Genomic DNA, 19,699 nt, shown 5'->3' with positions numbered 1-19,699 from the left:
CATTCTTGTCCAGTAGGTGGCGGTAGTATATTTATGAATCGGCTTGTCAGCCACCTATAAAGACGACGAAGAAGAAAACCCGTCACATCCGGTGCCATCAGATTTGAGAACCCGGCGCGAAAAACTACGATTATTTTGTTTACGCAGACAGCAAAGGTAAGGAAACTGTCACTATGCTCACCGAACAAAAACAACTACTTAAATGTATTTTAATAGGTTTAAGTTACTAGACTTTGTAGTAAACAATAAAATAAATAACTTTTCGGGTGACACGAGCGGCGGTTGTTCATTTAACCGCTCGGTTTCCTGCCTTGAAGAAAGCTAGCTTCTTAAAAGTATGAGAAGAGTGAATGTGATTTTGGCAGGACCGGGTACAGCCAAACTATGTCAGGTGATATTTTGAGTATACTGTATACATACCTGTGAGTTGGCGTTTGCCTTTTCCGTCCCTTTCTTGCGCTAGACATTTCTGATGTGTACAACGGGAGACAATGGAGAAATAATCATCCTCAGTGATGATGAAGACGATGAAGAACATGCTATATCATGCAGTGAATCCTCGGTGCTCATTGTGGAGGTGGAGGATACAAAGAAGAGTGGTAACAACTATATTTACTTTTTACACTAGCGAGTTGTGTGAGATTGGAGGTTATAAATAGTGACCAGCTGCTCCTCCTCTGTGTTTCAGATTTCGTCCTACCTCCAAATGCTCTGGATGAAGACCTGGTCGTGACCTTCTCCCGTCGTGCTGAGGTGCTGCCTCATGCACGCTATGACTGCCCCATACATCCTTTCACGTGAGTAAATCTCCACACACACACACTTTGTGAAATACAGTCGTCCAGTAGAGATAATCGCACTGATTCCCTTCTGTCCTGCTCAGGGCTACAGACTGTGAGATCAACGCTCCTGTGGCCAGCAACCAGCTCATGTGTGATCAGTGCTTCTGCTACATCTGCGACAAGCTGGCCTCAGCGGTATGTGTTGATGCAGTCTGTTAAAGATGCTGGTGCCTCCTTGAGTTGCCACATTATTCACAGCCACGTTGACTGTGGAATAATTCAAATTAAAAAAGCAGACACATCAAAAAATAATAAAAAGGGGTTAACCCTTCTCCTTTTCCCACATCGTATCAGTCTCCCAGACACCATCACTCACCTTCGGGCTTGGAAGCATTTTACCATTTTATTTGACACTTTGCTTTTGTCAGTGTCTTTAAATTTAAGAGGTGAAATGTTGCTGAATGACTAGAAGACACAATGTTATAGTACTACAACACTAACACTTTTACAGTACAGCCCAGCTCAAACACCCTGCAGTGAACGCTACCTTTTGTGAAGCTTGTTACGCTTGGTTTCAGTTTTATTTCAATCTAGTAATATCTCTTAACACTGCAACAAAAATCACATTTCCTTCTTTTATAATGCAAATATTCATTGGTTTTAGAAAATATTGCCCTAAAAAATTTGGTTTTTAAAAGGGTGTTTAATAAATGAAACATAACATTGAATGTTACCTCATAAGATTGGCCTGATGGAGGCATGTTTTCCTCTTATAGATATATTATAGATTCTTGATAGATCATGTTGCAAGATATAGTGTCACTGTTGTCATTGGCATTTACTGTGGTGTCATAATAGTGATTTTACCCTGTGATCTCAGCCATATCTCTGAATCTGAACGTTACAAGCTGCACAAAGAGGATGTCGTATTTTAGTTTCACTGTCACATTTTGTGTTGTTTGATCAAGAGTGAAATTACTGACCACAAAGAAATATTCAATGTTTAAAGCAGGTAAAGATAAAGAAAAATCCAAGTTTTCAAGCTGCAAATGGCTTTTGTTTTTTTCCACATTGTTGTCCTGTGTGTGTGGTCAGTGTGCAATGTGGTGTCACAGTGGCACATGTCACTGCAACAGCCATAAAAGGAGCGACTTCTGGAACAACCTGAGGAATGGCACGCTGCTGGGGGGACTGAAGACTTTCAAACTCACCCTGTCTGAGATAGACGGTCACCTCCGACGTGCAGGTACTCACGCTCATACAAAAACTGTATGTGAACATAAAAATCACATTTACATTTGGGAAAACCCTCAGATTTGAGCCGCTTGTCATCAGCTGTAATTACATGTTAATTCACTACTATTGGATTTGTCTTCCTCTTGTCCAGAAATGATGCTACAGTGCTTCAAACAAGACCTTTCTGCACAGTTATTAATCTTCATGATGGGAAAGACGTTACAGGATTATGGTGTAAACCTGCCAAACCAGAGAGCCCGCATCTTTGAGTGAGTTGTTCAGCAGAGCAGAACAGTTATCCACCCTCACATGATCTTATTCTTTTTATATATCAGAACTCTGTGATTTATCTTTAACACATGAATGTTATCAGGATCTGTCCTCATGTATGCGGAACTGTACCCCATTCAATTGTTGTGAGATTCACCACATGGCCAAAAGTATGCGGACATGCTTGAACAATTGAATGGGGATGACATAATGCATTAAGCAACATAAACAGTAAAGGGTCTTTAACTACTGCCACAAAGTAAGAAGCACGTTGTTGTTTAAGATATTATTGTAAGCATTAAGATGTCCCTTAAAGGTACTGCATGGGGTTTTCTTCTAACTTAACAAAAGTTATGTTTACAGTCAGGGTGCTTTATCTTTGAGGTATAACAAATATGATGACTGTATTTCGTCTGCATGAAACATTTACACAGTCTTTTTTTTAAACATATTTAATTGTACATTGTTTACATTCATGTTTACTTAATAGCAGTTTTCTTTTTTTTTTTCGGTGCAGTTCTACATTTCTTGGCACGTTACCACACCAAATGTTAAGATTAATCAGATAAATAGTGAATCCAACAGCAGAATGTTAAATGTGCCACCTGCATGCTATGTGTGCACGTGCACAACACAAATGCAATTGGACCCATTCATGAAAGCACTGCTCTGATCTGGTCAAAAACTGCACAGGGTACCTTTTAATTGGAACCGAGGGGCCCTTACCTTTCTCTCATGTTAGTCACATTTCGACGATTTACCTTATCAACGTATGAAAAGTGATGGCAGTGAAAATTTTCTTTTTTTTTTTTTTTTTTTGCAGTTACACCCCTGTGTACGAGTTTGTGTCGTCATTCCTGAACAAAGCAGATGAACAGGATGAAAGAGCTGCTGCCATCATGAGACTTGGAGCTGCTGAAGACTTCGTTAAACATTTTCAACCCTCAGAGTACGCGCACACACACACAAACACGCACACGCACTCACGCATAGAAAGAAGCATTTCCTGTTCTGCATTTATGGTTTCAAGTTTGAATTTTTCTGTCTATTCATTTTCTTTGGTTAATGTGACTCTCTGCAGAGGTCTCATCATACAGTCTGCCTTTGCCTGCGTTGATATGGCTAAAGCGACGTTGCTTCACAGGTAAATACATGGCCACACACACAGAGAACAATGTGTTGTATCTGTGACCAATTCACCTGTAGCTTTATATTTATGTGTTTGGGTTTCTTCAGGGTCGTATCATCAATGCAGAGACAGCTGGTGATGGCTGATTTCACTCCAGAGTTCAACCAAAAACTGCAGAATTTTTACAAGAGACTACAATTACCTGTCAAGCTGAAGACCATGAGGAACAGGTTTGTTCAAATGTCACAACAGTTCATAAGAGCTTTTGTGTTGCACAAGGGGAGTTTTAGTTTAACTTTGTGTGTGTGCTGCAGCCTGTGTGTTCGTCCTTGGGAGGACGTCCTGCTGGTGTCTGTGCTGAAGGGGCAGAATGTGTCAGGTGTTCGCAAAAACAAAGGCAAGCGGGACGTCCTGAGCGAACCGCTTTCTATAGTTCAACTGAGAACAGAGCTGCTACAGCAACAGCACAGGTACTAAATGGATTTAGGAACTCTCATACTGATGTACTATACTGTATACACACACACACACACACACACACACACACACACACACACACACACACACACACACACACACACACTTACTTAAAAACCAAACCTGGCTGTGTCATGTCTGCAGGTACAGAGAGTTGAGCCGCTACCTGCGTGTCGTCCAGAGTGATGGCTCTGCACTGTGAGTGTTTATGTCCAAACTACCACAAATACTTTACATGCTTTCCTCTTTTACTGTATAAGTGAGTTAATTTCAACTTTTATTTACCAAAGATGGTCTTTTAGGAAGGAATATCTCTTTTCTTACAGTAACAGATGTTTGAAGTCTCGATCTAGGGACGGATAAAGATCAGATTTACATTTTTCTTCATGATGTATTTTGTCAGCACAAATTGAGATGCTTGTGTAGTTCACAGTAAATATTCCCTAAAAATGTAAATAGCACTTTTGTTGTATAGTTGACTGATCATTGTTCAGAGAAAAGTTTGTACATGTTTTCTTTTGTTATAAATTAGATCTGAAACAATTGACATTGACCAAATATTTCCATGTTCCAGCTTCTCAGTTATTAGGATTTTTTTTTTTATTCTTGGGGGAAAAAATGGCTCAAATCTGAATATTTTCTTGAATTCTTAGTTTCTACTTTGATCGTAAACTGAATATACTTCAACAGGTTCGGGAAAATTTTTATGGAAATTTTCTTACTATTTGCTGACATTTTATAGACCAAATGAATAATCTGTTAATCGAGAAAACAAACGGTAGACTAATTGATAAAGAAAATTGTCAGTAGTTCAAATAATATTGATTATAATCTTCATATTTTCTGGTTCTGGACTGTTGGAGATTGTGATGGGCTTTTATTTTCTTGCACAATTATTGAAATGAAGAAGATTAACAAAAAATTAATCAATAATGAAAATAAGTAAGTGAATGCAGGTTCAGAAATTAGAAAAATTAAAGTCTTACTATGTTTGGAAAATAAAATCTCATTCATAGATTTATATATTTAGCCATGATTGGTAACGTCATGTTGTTTACGTGCTGTATCTGGTTTATGTCTCTGGTAGCTTCCAGCAGGTTCAAGACCTCATCCCGTTCTTCATGTGCATGGACGGACACTTCATGACGGCTTGCAACAGTTTGTTCCCCTCGGTGAACGCCCCCGCCTCCCGCTTCACGCCGTCCCTCTTCCTCTTCTATCTCCGCATCTTTGAAACGGCGACGGCACCAAAGCTGACAGTCAGTCAGCCGGCAGAGCTCTGCTGTCCCGATGCACCATGGGAGCCAATTAAAGGTCAGATAAATATATACTGTGTTTCTATCGCCGCCATTTACACAAAAGAAAATCTCAAAACATTTTCTTACATGAGGTGAAACTCCCTCTTCTCTCTAGATGCTGTTCCACTGAAGCGTGCTGAGCTGGTGAAGTTTGCTCTCAGGGTTCAGAGATTCTGCTTTGCTGTCTTCATTGATGTAAGTCTACAACGAACATCCCTGCTTAGTTTGCTTTTTAGAAATGTTTTTGTCCTTCTATATATTGAAAAAACCTGGAGAGACTTGTACAGCTGTAATACAGATTACAAAAAGCCCATTAACCCTACAGATGGGGGACAAATAACAGGAAACGCCTGAAAAATGAGTTACGAACGAAGGTCAGTCACCAGATATTGACCCAGTTGAACACCTATGGGAGATTTTGACGTGTAAGACAGCGCTCTCTTAACTTTTGGAAGAATGGTGTTTGTTCAGAAGAGTTCAGAGCTGCTCTAACAGCATGTGGTGACCCAACACATTACTAAGATACTCTGTTTATTTTTCCTAACATCCCTGCACTGACTTCCGGTAAACACCAGAATTCACATTAAAGGTAATGGAAAATCAAATCAAATGTGTAACTAAGTGTTAAGTGTTTGTGATCTTTACTCAGCTCAGATTGTTAGTAACTGCTCCCGTGTTGCTTTTCACTTAGTTTTCATCGTCTTCTTTCTGGGTTTTAAAGCAGTTACATAAAACACGGCTCTTTCCTGGTGTCATGACAGAAGCCATGCAGACTTCTCAAGTCACCTGTCTCTGCTCCTCTGAGGTCAATTCAAAGTCTGGTGAAGCTGCATTTATTTTATATGCTTTTATGGTCCCCCCGAGGACTTGAGATGTGCACAGACCTGCACTTGCCCTTTTTCAAAACATTTCTTCTCTCTGATGATATTTTTAATGACAATTGTGTGTGAGCCACTGAGTACAGCTTGTGTGTTGTTTGTTTGTTTGTTTGTAGTGACAAACTGATTGTGAATGTTTTTTATTTTCATTTAAACCACACTCAGTTTCCACATGGGTATGAACTAAGCCATATAAATCAAGTTGAGCATTTTCCAGTGTGTGACTGTATGTCTGATGTTTTCCTGATCCAGTCTCAGTGTTGGACTCGTTTACTCACAGTTGTCAACACACCTTCTGGTTCAGTCACCGCTCTACCAGCACCGAACGCAGAGTTTCTACATGTATGTATTTCTAGTTTATTCCCAACTCTTTTCTTCTTTAGAAATTTTCATTTATCTTTAATGGTTGTTTGCACTCTGTGTGTGTGTGTGTGTGTGTGTGTGTCTGTCTGTCTGTCTGTCTGTCTGTGTGTGTGTGTGTGTGTCTGTCTGTCTGGACTTCAGGAAGCAAAGGAAGTTGTGAATGATGTGATACTGCACAAGCAGCACGGGTCAAACATACAGATCCCATGGATCTTCCTGGAGGTAAGTGTGTTTAGATGCAAACATCAAGTTCAAACAAGGGGTGATAAACTCTTAATAAATGTGAGTTTGTGTTTACAGGTGTACCCCGATCAGGCCTTGTTACTGTTGGTAACAGGCGCTTTAGGTTTGAGAATCCTCAATGGTGCCCTGAGCCCAGCACTCCCTGTGCTCAACACCTTTAAGGTATTTTTCTCTTCCTCTCCATCTTAGATGTGACATCCTGTGTGGACAAACAGCTTTCACAGTTTTCATGTTCCTCATCAGCTATTTCTTTAGCTGAAATTCAATATATTGTTTCAGTCTTAAGCTTGTGTTGTTCTCCCAAGAATTCACTGTCATGATCTGTTGCAGTTGCTATGTTCTCAACAGTATGTTCTTTATCCAGTAGCTTTTTAAAGATATCCTAATTTGTTTGAAGTTATAAAAGAAACGGATCAACAAATTTAGGTTAGGGTTCAGATTTCCTCTGTGACCAATGTTTTCCATAGTGGAGGTTGGAATATATACTGTAATAAAAGTAATTTTGACATCTATGGGTGAATTATCTTAAACTTTATATGTCTGATATCTCGTGATAGAAGCAACCTTTTCTCACTTTTTGTCTTTTCCTGAAAACGTCTGGATGAGACATGAAGCTGAAAATGAGGATGTAAACGTTTATAACCGATATTTCTTCTGTCTCTCAGGAGAATGTGTGGGCTCTCCAGTGGCTCTGGGAAAATTTGTCCTCCGACACAGAACGTCTCAACTCCTTCTTACGGGAAATCACACAGGAGGTGGAAAACACATCAGGTGTGTGGGCGTCAATAAATAATGAATCCTTCATTCATTCATTTTCTACCGCTTATCCTCTAGTAGGGTCGTGCACTGAAATCTCAACGTCCATTATCTATCATAGGAGTAAAGTAAGTAAGAAGAATAAAGAAATAAATGTGGAAATATAAACAAGAATGAAATATTTATCTCTTCATATTTCCTTTTTTTTAATTTACTTATTTATTCCAGTTTATATTTCCACATTTATTTTCTTATTATTTTATAGATTTATTTAATCTCCATAATAAATTAAGTCATCTAAAATAGTGACTTTATGCAAAGATGTTTTAGGTTCATAATTTCTCAGCATGAAATTCAGCAACAGGAAAAACATTAAAGGAGTGAACAAGTGATTTGCAACCATCAGCAACGTCCAGTGGCAAAATGTAAGAACTACACCAACATACACCGCCCGCTGGTCCCTGGCACAGCCAACATTACTGCTCCCCAAAGCCTCACATGAAGTGCTTGTCAGATGGTCTAACAGTGTCTGAGTCTGACAAGTTTTGTAACTTATTGAAGTTGCAACTTGACAATCACACCCGCTTCACACAGCTATTGGCCAGGTGTGCTGACGTTAGAAAGTAGGCGGGGTTTTAACTTTCTCAAACTCTTATTAATGCTGAATTTATGTCATATCAAAGTAATAGCTCTCACGTTAACATCCGACATACCCGACTGAAAATGAAACAAATACGGACATGTGGCACACACCACAGATCATTGTTCAGTGTCATTATTTCCAAATATAATGTACATTGTGCTATATTTTCAATGCACAAAATTTGACCAACTCTGTAATCATACAACCACCTTGAGCTTGCAAGTTGTTAACAAAGGAATCTTTCCCATCTTTACCAGTGAATGTGGCATTATTTTTCACCAAACTTCAGTCATATTTCTTGTGTAGTCGAGTGGCAACAACTCAGCACCTTCAAAATTATTCACAGCCTTTTATTTGCTGTTTTAAAATCTTTTTTTTTTTTTAAGGTTCTCATGGCAGCAGAGATTTGTATCACGTCACCTCCTTACAGGTGGTGTCCGTGTGTGTCGTCATGCATGTGTAGATGGAGCACGAGATACAAATACAAGCATCCACCCATCGACATGTAGCTCTACAGCGCCACCAGTGGTGGAAAACTCTTCAGTGTATTGTTAAATGAAGCTGAAACAACACAGCACCATAACATAGCATCTGTTTGTTTGTGTTTCTGACAGATGGGGATAATTCATTACCCTTTCTTCGTTACATCATGCCCACTCTGTCTTCTTCAACAGAGAGCTGGGACCAGTGAGTCATATTAAATTTATAACCTGCTGCAAGGAAAAGCACAACGGCCCTTTTGAGCTAGGAAATAGCAGCTGTAGAGTTTTCATTTTCCTTTATGGTGGATGTTAAAGGTAGTGAGAGGCATTGGATCTGATCTGTTGCCTTTTTTTCCATGTCCTCTCCTGATGTGGTGGTGATCAGCACATATTGTAAGTCGCCCTGCCACCTGTGGTGATCCTTCACTATCGACTTTGCCTGCTGTGGTGTTCAATTTTAACCTTCTGTGTCTGTTCCTCCCGACCAGCGGCTGTTAAACTCTGTCTTCCCCGAGTGAACGTTTCGTCACAGTGTCAGCTGTAAGTCCCACAACTCTCATCAGCTGTTCAGTCCTTCTGGCTTTTGGTTTTCCCCTCAGATTCCACATTTAAAGGAAAAGCCTGTAGTGGCTTCTTTATTTTTAGCAGTGTGAAAAAGCTTTAAAGGCAGGCTGTAAGCTGAAGTACCATGTCGAGTTTTCGCTCACAAACACATCATGTGAAACCTTTAAGGCCTCACAAATATACCGAACATTACCGTCCTCGTAAACCGTTTGCAAATCAGATGTAAACTCTGTAAGTTTTAAAAAAAAAAAAAAAAAAAAAAAAAAAAAAAACTGACATGAGTCGTTTTCTTTCCTGCCTTTTGTTGCTGCATTGCTCAATTTACTGCCACCAGCTGTATATCAGCAGAATGGCATTAAACTGAGGGGATGCCTGTTAGTTTCCATGTAGTTCACATTTACGTCACTACCATCTGTGTTCAGCCGAGACCAACTCTTAAACCTGAAGATCATGCAGCAATAATTCTTTACCCCTTTGCATTTTTAATTTAAAATCTGTATTCCTCTCTGTGGAAGTGATTGAGATGATTGTTCTATCAGCTGGAGCTAAACATCACTTCTGCGAACCTCAGTGGAGCTCTTCATTAGACGATTCATCGATTTGACTAAAGATTCATCTGCATCAGTTTTTCTTATCAAATAATTTTCAATTATTTAATAATCAGCAGATTAATCGAAAATGAAGAGTTGTTAGTCGCAGCCCTAAATTATATAGTTCTCAAATTTAGTCAGTCACATCGATCCGACAATCCGTCATTCAGTAGTCAGTGCATCATGAATGACTTTTTACCTTTTTTGATTAATGAATTTAATCAATCATTATAGTTCTTGATTCATTTTCATTTCAGCACTGGTAGTAATTAAGGGTTTGAAGTAGCCCATGAGTTGATGTGTCATAATATATTTTTTCGTCCCCTCAGTGCTTCAACAAAATTGTAAGTGTAATTAAGTAAATGTTAATATGGAACTTAATAATTAAATGATTAAAATTAATGAATCAAAAACTGGCTCTGCACAGCTGAAACATTTTTAAAATAATTGTACTTTTTGTTCTTGCTGGTTGCAGCTTGTCCTGATGCACATCGATGCTACTGCCAGAATCGTGAACGTCCTGAAATGCAGAGGTCACTGTGCGGCCGCCTCCTCTGCACAGGCTCAAGTACTGAGAGTTTTCAGTTTCACACAGACGTCGGAGTAAAGCTGCACAGACTGTGATACGCAGAATAACATCCTCACTGTTATTCAGTATTTAATAACTGCATAGAGACACAATATGTTGCTTTGTTCTTTAATGGCTTGTTGGTGGGAACTGGCTACAGAGCTCTGCGCTGTATGATTTTTATTTTGTATGTTCAGTACCTTCTGGAAATACTTTTGGATATTCTTTTTTTTTATTATTATTGTAATTGAGGCCATTATGTGACACTTTAAATTAAATTAAAAAGCTGACAGCTTTATGAACCACTTTGGCCAAAAGAAAGGAAAGGAAATATAAGTCTTGGTTGCTGAATTATTTCTTCAAATGTAGAGTTCCTGTGTAAAATATGATTTTATTTATTGTAAATATACACATGCTGAAATCGGCTCATATTTGCATCATTAGAATAACAAAAGTACAGTGTTTAACAGGAGGCTGTTGCTCTGTTTCAGCTGCAGTTCAAATACATTCAAAAGTTTATGTAAAAGTACATGACTAATATACTTTAAATGTCAGTAGTAAAAGTGGGACTAATTTTAACTACTTAATGTAGCTTTATCTACAATAACACAATTTCTCTGCTTATATTTTGTTTCAATTTGAATCTGACAAATAACTAAACATTTCAAATAGATATAGTTGAGGGAAGTATTTCCCTGTATGAAGCAGAGTACAAGTATAAAGTGGCATAACATGGAATTATCAAGTAAAGTACGGCTGGTGTACATAAGTACAGTACTTTCAAACAAATCAGATGTTCTGATTGTCAGCTTATTGATTAACGAGTATTCACTGAGGTTCAACTGAACCCTGCTGCACATGTGGTTTAACTGAGGTCTAAAGCCAGAGTGCAGAAAACAGTCAGTGGGGAAAAGTAATTAATTGCATTTACTCAACTACACTTAAGACAGAGTGCTGTACTTTTTACTGCACCATATTTATCTATTAGTTATTTGTTAATTTCCAGGTTTAATTTAAAAAACATAATCTCATAACAACAATTACTAAGTATTACGTTTCTAACTTCCCCCCCTTGTCCCTCTAGATGCGGATGCTTGTCATGTTTCAGATCTATAGATATTTCACAAATAACTGCAAAGACTATTGAAAAGTCTGAAGAATGGAAACAAATGTGTGTATATAATAAAATATCACTCACTGGGACCTTTTTTACTTTAAAATGAGCTCTTTTACTTTTGATAAAAGATTGATTAAAGTGAATTTTGCTGATAATACTTATGTACTTTTACTTGAGTGGGATTTTGAATGTTGGATTTTTATTTGTAATGGAGTATTGATACTTTTACCTGAATACTCCCACCACTGGTAATTATTAAAATTAAACTTTTGTTCTTTACCACATGCCCGTCCTGCATGAAGCTCGATGTACAATTTTCAGTGTCCATCCGGCTTTAGCTTCGGCCAAGTTGAACCGGTGCTTGTTTCAACAGCAATGATGTTAAGTCCTGAAAATTTAACTCCTCTGAACTGAGTTGGTCTGGCTCAATGCTAAATGACACAGCAACAAGCTTTTATAAGAGTTAAGGAGGACAGAAGCACCAAACTCCAACATCTAGCAGCCTCGGTACCACGCTGCCTTCATAGTACTCACAGATCTACAAAAGGGTTTTTTTTTTTTTTTGCACAATGTTCATCTGTGGCTCAATTATCTTGAATTACAAAGAGTTCATAGGTATTCCAGTGATTGGGCTACATTTTAAAAACACTGCAATTAAAAAAACAAACAAACAATACTTCAGGTGTAGTGGCTGCCAGCACATCAAGGTTTTTGGTGCCCCAGGCACGAGTGCACTAATGTTCAGTATTCCAGAGATACATGACCCAAAGCTGGAATCATACACACACACGCACACACACACACACAAACACAGCAGATAAAAACATTACAAGTGTGATTCTTTTGTCTTCACAGTGCCAGATGATGTTTAACCTTCTGCTTCAGTCATGGAGAGAGATCAGTGCATTTTGTCGAAGCGATAAGAATCTTTTGTTCCTCCTGTGTCTTTGGACTCTATGTTGTGTATGTATTTCTGTGGAGCTGCGCTGAGCCATAAGAAAATCTTAAAACCGGAGGTCCACGTCCTGCGTGGCGCTGTTTGACGAGGTCAGACAGGAAGCTCATCACTCTCAAATCGTTTTCACTGCTGCAGAATCCTCGTGTGACCAGAAAATCCTCGCCTCCTGAATCTTCCTTCCCTCCTGCAGCGCTTAGATGTTGGGCAGCAGGACTAAACGTGTACAGCAGAGCCTGGTTGGCCAGCACAGTCAGGCAGCTCTCCAGGTGCAGCAGGTAGGTGATGCCTCGGCTGATGCCAGTGTGAGGATTGGCCAGTCTGCCGACGAGAGAGCCGGAGTATGATGGACAGCGCAGAGTCCTCTGGTCCAGGTCCAGCAAGGCCAAATAACGACTGTAGCGAGTCAGAGAGTGGATAATGGTGGACGAGGAGCTGGAGGATGATCTGGTCAAGAAGAAAAAGAGGTGAGTATTAATTACAAAGTATGTTTTTATGAGTACATACTGAATGCATTCAGTAAAGCTGCGTAGATAACAACAGTTATCACGGTGGGTCACATGATAAAGTAGTTAAGGCTGCAGATACAGAACAGACAGCATTTACAGACCCACATACGCCAACCCCCACCCTACTCAGCATGAAACACCAAGGGAGGGGAGAAAGGAGGAAACAGAAAAAAAGACGATAACAAACAAAATAATAACGATAAGTAAATAAAAAGAATTGATTGGATAAAAGGATACAAATACAAGTAACCCTGTTCAGTCCTCTTGTGAAATGTTAAGCAGATCAATATATTTCAGACGGGGGGTTCCAGGTTTCTTCAAATGTCTTTATTGAACCCGTGAGAGAGGATCTAAGTTTCTCAAGTTTAACATTATGCAGAACTTCAGCAGGATCAAATGTCCGGCCAGTGAAAGTGTAAAGCCACATAGTGATAGAGTGACCAAAATGACAGATATAAGCCCAGTTTACAGTTTACAATACATTCAACCAGAATGTTTTTCACATGGTACAAGACCATAATGATTAACGTGGTAATAATAACAACGTTGTATAGTGAATTAGTGAATTTTATGTAGAATTTAATTCATTGGATAGGTCCGTCCCCAGATCTTGTTGAGTTTTGAGGCGTTATTTCAAGGTTGTGCCATATTGTGCATACAAGCAATATTCAAAGCTGCATTAGTAGATTTTTTTCCCTTTTGGCCAGTAATCATGAGCTGACAGTGTGTTATGGCGTACCTGTGTATTCCTATCAGTCTCCACGTGAGCAGGTCGGTCAGTTGAAGTGGCATGGACAGAGACGGCATCACTGCATTTCCATCAGGACCGGGAGCAGGCAGGAAGAGACTCAGAGCGTCCACCAGCTTCCTGACCAAACCCTCGTCTCCTCCGACGACAACCAGCGGCCGGCCGCTCAGGAGGCAAAATACGGCATGCTGGGAGAATGAGTTCTGTTTGATGAACCTGAGGGCTCTGAGTCCAGCCTTCCTTCTCCTCCTCTTATCTAAATGGGCGTTGCTGTGGATATTTTGGGTGGGAGATGGGGGTTCTGAGGAGCCCGTAAAGCTGGTGCAGTCAGACGCTTCGTCGATGCTCAGCAGCCTGAGAGGAGCGCAGGGTGGAGACCAGCGGTCCACCTCCACTGACTGCAACGTCTGATGGGCTTCAGACCACTTTGGCATCAACTTCACCGCTTCTGTAAAAAACAGTTTCCCCAGTTAATGAAAAGATCAATCTGAGAGGTCACAAGATATTTAACAAGAAAGTAAAGAAGAGCTTCTGAAACAGAACTTTAAAGCTCTAAACTAAATGTTATTTTAATGTTACAGCTCACTGACATACAAAACCTGTAATAGGTGATCTGATAGGGCATCAATTGGCTATTTAGGATTTTTTCTCCCCCTCTACCCCCTTACTATACATATTTTATATTATATCGTGGAGTAGTCCACCCCCCGTAATTTAAAGACATCCTGTAATCTCATGTGTATTTAAACTTATATTTTAAGTGCGCTATTGCATTGTTACCGAAGGATTCCCTGTGGAACCTGTTCTACACATGATTTCCTTTTTACGGTTTTATATCGTGCCTCAGTTCTGAACATGTAACGGGACCTTTTGAACCTTATTACTGTGCACTTATGTGGATAATAGCAAACTAATAATAGCAAAATTTATTGAGCACAGAGAACATTTTTGTTTGCTCAAATAAAATTATTCCTTGCATGATAAAATACATCTAGAAATAATAATTTGTGCTCCTCCAAATTCTTTAATTGTGCGTACAGTATTGGAGCGTAAATATAATTCCATAACCTCCAGTTATTTGGCAATAATGAAAAGAACTTTCGAAGAACTGTTAGTGTAGAGATACAGTTACAGAGATGCTGAGGAATCATTTTATTATCCACCTGATTTATTTATTTATTACCTTGTTGTAGTTTGGGCGTCTTCTCAAGATTGTTGTCTTCATGGACTTGATTCTTCTTCAAACTCTCGATGGCCGGTTCCTCTTTGATCACGGCGCCATCACTGAGGGTTATTTGCTTTAAAGGCTTGTCCTCATCAACACAACCATCATCTTTCTGAACAGGAAGTTCATTTTCATTTTCATTTCCTGTAGTAGCTGCATTCAGTATTTTCTCCTCTATGAGAGCATCGTCAGCCTTACACTCCGTCAGTGTTTCTTCCTCGTTGTCAAAGCCATTGCTCAGAGGTTGGTGCTCCGCATCTTCCTCTGTGATGGCGGTGAGGTCATCTGGAAAGATGGACTCGGTGGTGCTCAGAACCTCAATGCTGTCCTCGCTGTTGGCTCGTCTGGCGTACGCTCGCACACGCCTGGCGCCTGCATCTACTGTCGCTCGCCTGACAGACGTGTCCATCAGCATGACCGGTGTTTCTGCTGAAGAGAGTAAACTGTCAGCTGGACCTGTTGTAATAGAGGCGTATTGTAATATGACTGGATTCATCTTTTTTTTGATTAGTCAAGTTAATTATTCTGTCTATACAATGTCTGACTGACATCAGACTAACTTATCATCCTTAGAGACGCGTTGCTAGCAACATGACTTCAAAGAGCTTGTTTCAAATTGTTTGTTTTGCCTGACCAACAGCCCAAAATCAAAAAGAATTCATTTTACATTGATACTGAGCAGCAGATCGTCCCGTTTGAGAAGCTGAAACTAGGTGGTGTTTGGTATTTTTGCTTGATAAGGGATTTAAACGATTAACTGATTATCTGTCAGTGGACGTACCTCTGCTGTCAGATCCAGTGATGGCATGTTGCGTCCGATAAGATTTCTCAGTCCCGAGCACTTCAATGCTGTCGCCACTGCTCACACTTCCTGTCATCTCCGCGGCAATGCTGGGGTCAGGGGTCACTGTCCCGGCTTCTCCTGCCTCCAGTTTGATCGGGATCTCCTCCACACAGGAGCAGAATGATTCCAGGCTCATTGGCTCTGACACCTCAACAACGCTCTTACTCGCCCTCTGTAGCTCTGGCTCAGTGCTCTCCCTCTCCTCCTCCTCTTCATCCTCTGGTCTCCACAGCTCAAACAGGAAGTTGGTGAGCATGAGCCTCCTGGAAAGCGAACGTGACACGCGAGCAGTTCGCAGGACACTCCTGTCACCACGAAGGCTGCGCTCTGTGTCTGCTAGCTGATCCTTCATTAAGGAGAGGAAGTAACCATTGCAGAGCTCGTGCAGCTGCTTCAGACGGTGCTCGGACTTGTAGGAGTTGGAGGTGGAGGTGGAGGCGGAGGGACAGAGCTCAGGAGGCAGTAACGCAGTAGGATCAGTGAGGGAGTCAGCTGGGTCGTAGGGCAGAAAGTCAGGCTGTTTGAGCTTCCTGTTTGGGTAGGATGTGACCTGGCGGAGGAGGTCTCTGTGATTTAATATTGAACGCTCTACAGCTTCAAGATCTCCGTCTTTCTCTCCAACTTCTGTGAACCCATTTACTGTCGTCACATGTTCTGTCTCCTGCAGCAAAGTCAACCGTGTGTACCTGAAACAGAGAGTTGTATTTAGTCAGCAGACTTAAAGACTGAAAGGTGGTGTTTCACTGCCCGGTTTCTCTGCCTGGAAACCTGAGGTCTGTTTTACTCCTGACTTCACCCAGGCTGGGTGCTCTGTGTGCTCTGTTGTTTAATGTGGCTGATTGGATTTCTGCCCAGAACTGTGAGGGTGTATATCGACTAAACTCAACCGGCATCACTCTCACTGTCCCGTTAGCTTTGTTGCATCTGTTAACGCGGGACAAATTACTGTAATAATAATCTAATATCAGCCAGTAACCAGTGGTGTATGCTGATGTATCAGTCAGGCTCTAATACATAGCTACATGATCTTACTCGAGTTCTTGCAGTTTTCTCTGCAGCTCCATAGAGAACGCCTGCCTGTTTCCCGTCTTAATGCTGTCAGATGCCTGAGAGAAGCATGTCGACAGTTCGGAGAAGTTCTCCATCAGCTTCGCCTGGTCCGAACACACGTAGGCCATACAGAAAGGACGCACCATGCCGCGAGCCTCCAGGTCGTACAGGGTCAGGTGGTGAACGTATGCAAAAGCATCCTCCGCTGAATCTCCCAGGATCACTTTGGAGTCCTCGCTGAAGTTGAGGCGGGGGCCGGGGGTGGCATGAGTAGTGTGGACGGGTCCGGACGCCTGGTAATCCACAGACATGAGGCGAACAGAGAAGTGGTTGAGGTCAAAGGTGCCGATGACCCTGGGGTCGTCCGGTATCGTCAGTACAGGTTTTGGACCCACCTGAAATCACACAGAAGAGATTTGTAGGGCTGAAAAACACCAAACTTTCTCTCCATTTTGATGATTTGCTGCTTTCCTCTGTTTTATAATAGAAACCTGAAGACATTTGCTCTGTTACCTCAGGCTCTGGGAACTGTGATGGATCTTCTTTTTTTTGTTTTTTAACAATATTCTGACATTTTATAGACAAAACAATTTATCAGGGAAAATAAATGGACGGATTTATCCATAATGAAAATAATTATTAGGTGCAGCCTAATTAGGTAATTAGGTGCGGCAGTTTTTTCTTTCATAAAACCATGATGTGAAAGTTGTTGACATATTTGGAGAAACTGACACGAGATCACAGGAGAGATTAGCTCTAAACGTTTCTCTGTGGAAAGTTGGTTTCCAGTACTATACATTTTCAAGACACTCATTTCTCTGGGGAATGCTGTGCTTGTTGATATTTCTACTAATATCTGTGATTGTTTTAATGATTGTGTCAGTGTGTGTGATGGTTGCTGTGTGTCACTGACTTGCTGTCTTGTGATAAGTATGTATATAGTTTGTTCTCAAGACTCTCTTGCAAAAAAAAGATCTTAATCTCACTGTGACTTCCTGAATAAACAACACCATTACTTTTGAGACACCATTACCCTGACAACAACTGAGCCGCAACATAGCAATATGACTTCACTGTGTAGATCCAAAAACCAAAGAGGAAATTTAAATAAATATTAAAAATTAAATATTCCACATATTTTCATGAACTTCAGTGCTTTGTTTAAGTTAAACAACTAAAAGAAAAAAGAGGTAATTCATATATGTGAGTGTTGTTTGGCCAAAATAATCAAGCAATGCATATCATTATTATTACTGAATCCTACAAAGTTACACTGCAAAACTATAACATACAAACATTTATATTATGTAGTTTAATATATCATTATTATCATACACCTCAAGTTCATTTTGCTGTTAATACTTGTGAGATTTTGAATGAAGGATTTGATGAGTATTTCACATTTCTGTATTGGTGCTTTTGGTTGAGTACAGAATCTGAATACATTGTTGTACTTTGTGGAGAACAACAGTGTTTTCCATATTCTAAAACAAACACACTCACCTGCTCTGAGAATTCAGCCACCAGTATAAAGTCTCTGCGGAACTGGGCGGAGGTGGTCCAGGGGTGGGAGGGAGGTGAAAGGGGGACAGAGAGCTCCTCAGGTAGACTCTGAGCCTCCTGGTCCTCCTCTCCTTCCCCAAACCCCTCTGTGCCGGTGAAGGCCAACAGGTCCGGTGACCCGATCATTTTCAGACAGTGAGGCTGGTCAACCCATGGAGGGGCTTACAAGGCGCTTTTATGTTCTCAGCGGCGGCGGTGTCCCGGTGCCCCCGGCCCTCAGTCGGTGAGTCAGCTGTTCAGACCGGGTGCAACAACAACAACAACCAGAGAGTTAAAAACTTGTTGCGCAGTTGACTACACTCATGAAGCGATGTGTACTGAAGCTTCACCAAATTAAAAATTCAATGAGTGTCTTACCCGTTAACTTTCAACAGCAACAGTCGCGTAAACAAGCGGCGTTTTCGGGAACAGGCATCTGAGAAAACTTAACGGAGAAGCGAAAGTCCCCTGTGGGCGGCAGTCACACGGTTAGCTAACCTTTGTCCCGGGTTTTGTGTTCCTCTTTCTCGTAATTAGTAAGCAAACTTTCAGCCTAGAACTTGTGCCTCGGAGTCACATATCTGACCGGCAAACAGAATCCTCTACACCCATATTAAGCCATGTGACAGCCGGTGGGCCGGTGCCGCGCGGGTGCCGCTCGCTTGTGTAGAGAAAGCGGCGCTTCATGAATACAAGGCTGGAGTAACGAAGACTTCCGGTCATCAGTTTCAAAGTAAAAACTTTTTTTTTGGAACATCTGCTGGAAATACACTCAGTTGACAGTTTATTAGGGTCATGCAATAAATCATCCCTTCATGAAGGTTATAATGTTCAGTTTTTATTTAAACTATTTAAAAGAGGTGTTGATTCAACTATATCATTTTGGAGGACAAAAGGTGTGGTGCTGTTGAACTGTTTTGCCTTTTATTCCTGGCTGGATTAGTACTGAGGCAAAGTGCAAGAGCAACTGCCCCAAATTGCTTGTCAATTGTTGCAAAATTAATTTTCTGTCAATTCACTAATCCACTTTTTAATCTCGTTTGGGGTAGTGTTTTGTGCAATACAGTTCAACAGCACCACTGACTACATCCTCCAACGCCAACATTAAGTTTAAACAACAACAACAAAAACATTTTAACCTTTATAAAGGTAGGGTTTATTGCAGGACTGTTGTAAAGCCAATCACATAATTTATTAACAGAAATGCAATTTCCCAGGTCAATAACTCAAATGAATCCCAAAACTACCACAGTTTCATTATTTATGTAGCATAACCTCTAACCCAGTAAAACGTGGTCTCATCTGCCTTCAGCACACCTGTGCAAGTAGCTACTGTTTCTGTTTAAGACAGCACCAAGGAACTGAGGCGGAGAAGAAAATCTGATTATGGTGACACTACTTGAATGAGATGAGTATGAATAAAAGTGAAT

General features: G+C 40.6%; 2 protein-coding genes across 7 annotated transcripts; one reads left to right on the top strand and one right to left on the bottom strand.

Moving 5' to 3' along the window:
• Positions 1 to 78: 78 nt before the first annotated feature.
• Positions 79 to 10,704, top strand: LOC111672935 (uncharacterized). 4 transcript variants are annotated; one of them, XR_015436098.1, is made up of 20 exons: positions 79 to 156; positions 464 to 599; positions 689 to 797; positions 884 to 977; positions 1,878 to 2,028; positions 2,170 to 2,287; positions 3,112 to 3,237; positions 3,370 to 3,432; positions 3,525 to 3,647; positions 3,732 to 3,887; positions 4,039 to 4,092; positions 4,982 to 5,208; positions 5,308 to 5,387; positions 6,323 to 6,412; positions 6,575 to 6,655; positions 6,734 to 6,838; positions 7,342 to 7,447; positions 8,690 to 8,762; positions 8,943 to 9,097; positions 10,187 to 10,704. XR_015436098.1 is itself a non-coding variant. In XM_087169685.1 (20 exons), the coding sequence occupies exons 2-19, from the start codon at positions 473 to 475 to the stop codon at positions 9,053 to 9,055; spliced, it is 1,893 nt and encodes a 630-aa protein (XP_087025811.1). In that variant the 5' UTR covers positions 79 to 156; positions 464 to 472; the 3' UTR covers positions 9,056 to 9,097; positions 10,187 to 10,704. The 4 variants fall into 4 exon arrangements, 2 of the variants coding, with proteins under 2 accessions (XP_087025811.1, XP_087025812.1); XR_015436099.1 differs by having other exon boundaries at positions 8,690 to 8,950; positions 9,046 to 9,097; XM_087169685.1 differs by having other exon boundaries at positions 9,046 to 9,097.
• Positions 10,705 to 11,828: 1,124 nt separating this feature from the next.
• On the bottom strand, positions 11,829 to 19,052 carry smcr8b (Smith-Magenis syndrome chromosome region, candidate 8b). Of its 3 annotated transcripts, none has more exons than XM_023430528.2 (7): positions 18,648 to 19,052; positions 18,231 to 18,522; positions 16,710 to 17,122; positions 15,615 to 16,363; positions 14,792 to 15,289; positions 13,600 to 14,056; positions 11,829 to 12,798 (listed from the first exon to the last, which is right to left on the bottom strand). In XM_023430528.2, exons 2-7 carry the CDS (start codon positions 18,414 to 18,416, stop codon positions 12,351 to 12,353), a joined length of 2,751 nt encoding a protein of 916 aa, XP_023286296.1. In that variant the 5' UTR covers positions 18,417 to 18,522; positions 18,648 to 19,052; the 3' UTR covers positions 11,829 to 12,350. The 3 variants fall into 3 exon arrangements, with proteins under 3 accessions (XP_023286296.1, XP_023286298.1, XP_023286297.1); XM_023430530.2 differs by having other exon boundaries at positions 14,792 to 15,259; positions 18,648 to 19,051; XM_023430529.2 differs by having other exon boundaries at positions 14,792 to 15,262; positions 18,648 to 19,050.
• Between the last annotated feature and the right edge of the window lie 647 nt (positions 19,053 to 19,699).

Source organism: Seriola lalandi, unplaced genomic scaffold, assembly GCF_002814215.2.
Source record: "Seriola lalandi dorsalis isolate HSWRI2012SDOR001 ecotype SW California unplaced genomic scaffold, Sedor1 jcf7180002054907, whole genome shotgun sequence".
NCBI lineage: Eukaryota > Metazoa > Chordata > Actinopteri > Carangiformes > Carangidae > Seriola > Seriola lalandi.
Note: the sequence above shows the minus strand (reverse complement) of the source record. Positions and strands in the feature narration are given on the sequence as shown.

Excerpts from the sequence above, each read along its gene's own strand:
- LOC111672935 (XM_087169685.1), top strand. The coding sequence starts at position 473 with ATGTGTACAACGGGAGACAATGGAGAAATAATCATCCTCAGTGATGAT. Across the intron at positions 3,888-4,038 it reads CTGCTACAGCAACAGCACAG|GTACAGAGAGTTGAGCCGCT; the intron begins GTACTAAATGGA and ends TCATGTCTGCAG. Across the intron at positions 5,388-6,322 it reads GCTTTGCTGTCTTCATTGAT|TCTCAGTGTTGGACTCGTTT; the intron begins GTAAGTCTACAA and ends TTCCTGATCCAG.
- smcr8b (XM_023430528.2), bottom strand. The coding sequence starts at position 18,416 with ATGATCGGGTCACCGGACCTGTTGGCCTTCACCGGCACAGAGGGGTTT. Across the intron at positions 16,364-16,709 it reads AGAAAACTGCAAGAACTCGA|GTACACACGGTTGACTTTGC; the intron begins GTAAGATCATGT and ends TCTCTGTTTCAG. Across the intron at positions 12,799-13,599 it reads AGACTGATAGGAATACACAG|ATCATCCTCCAGCTCCTCGT; the intron begins GTACGCCATAAC and ends CTTCTTGACCAG.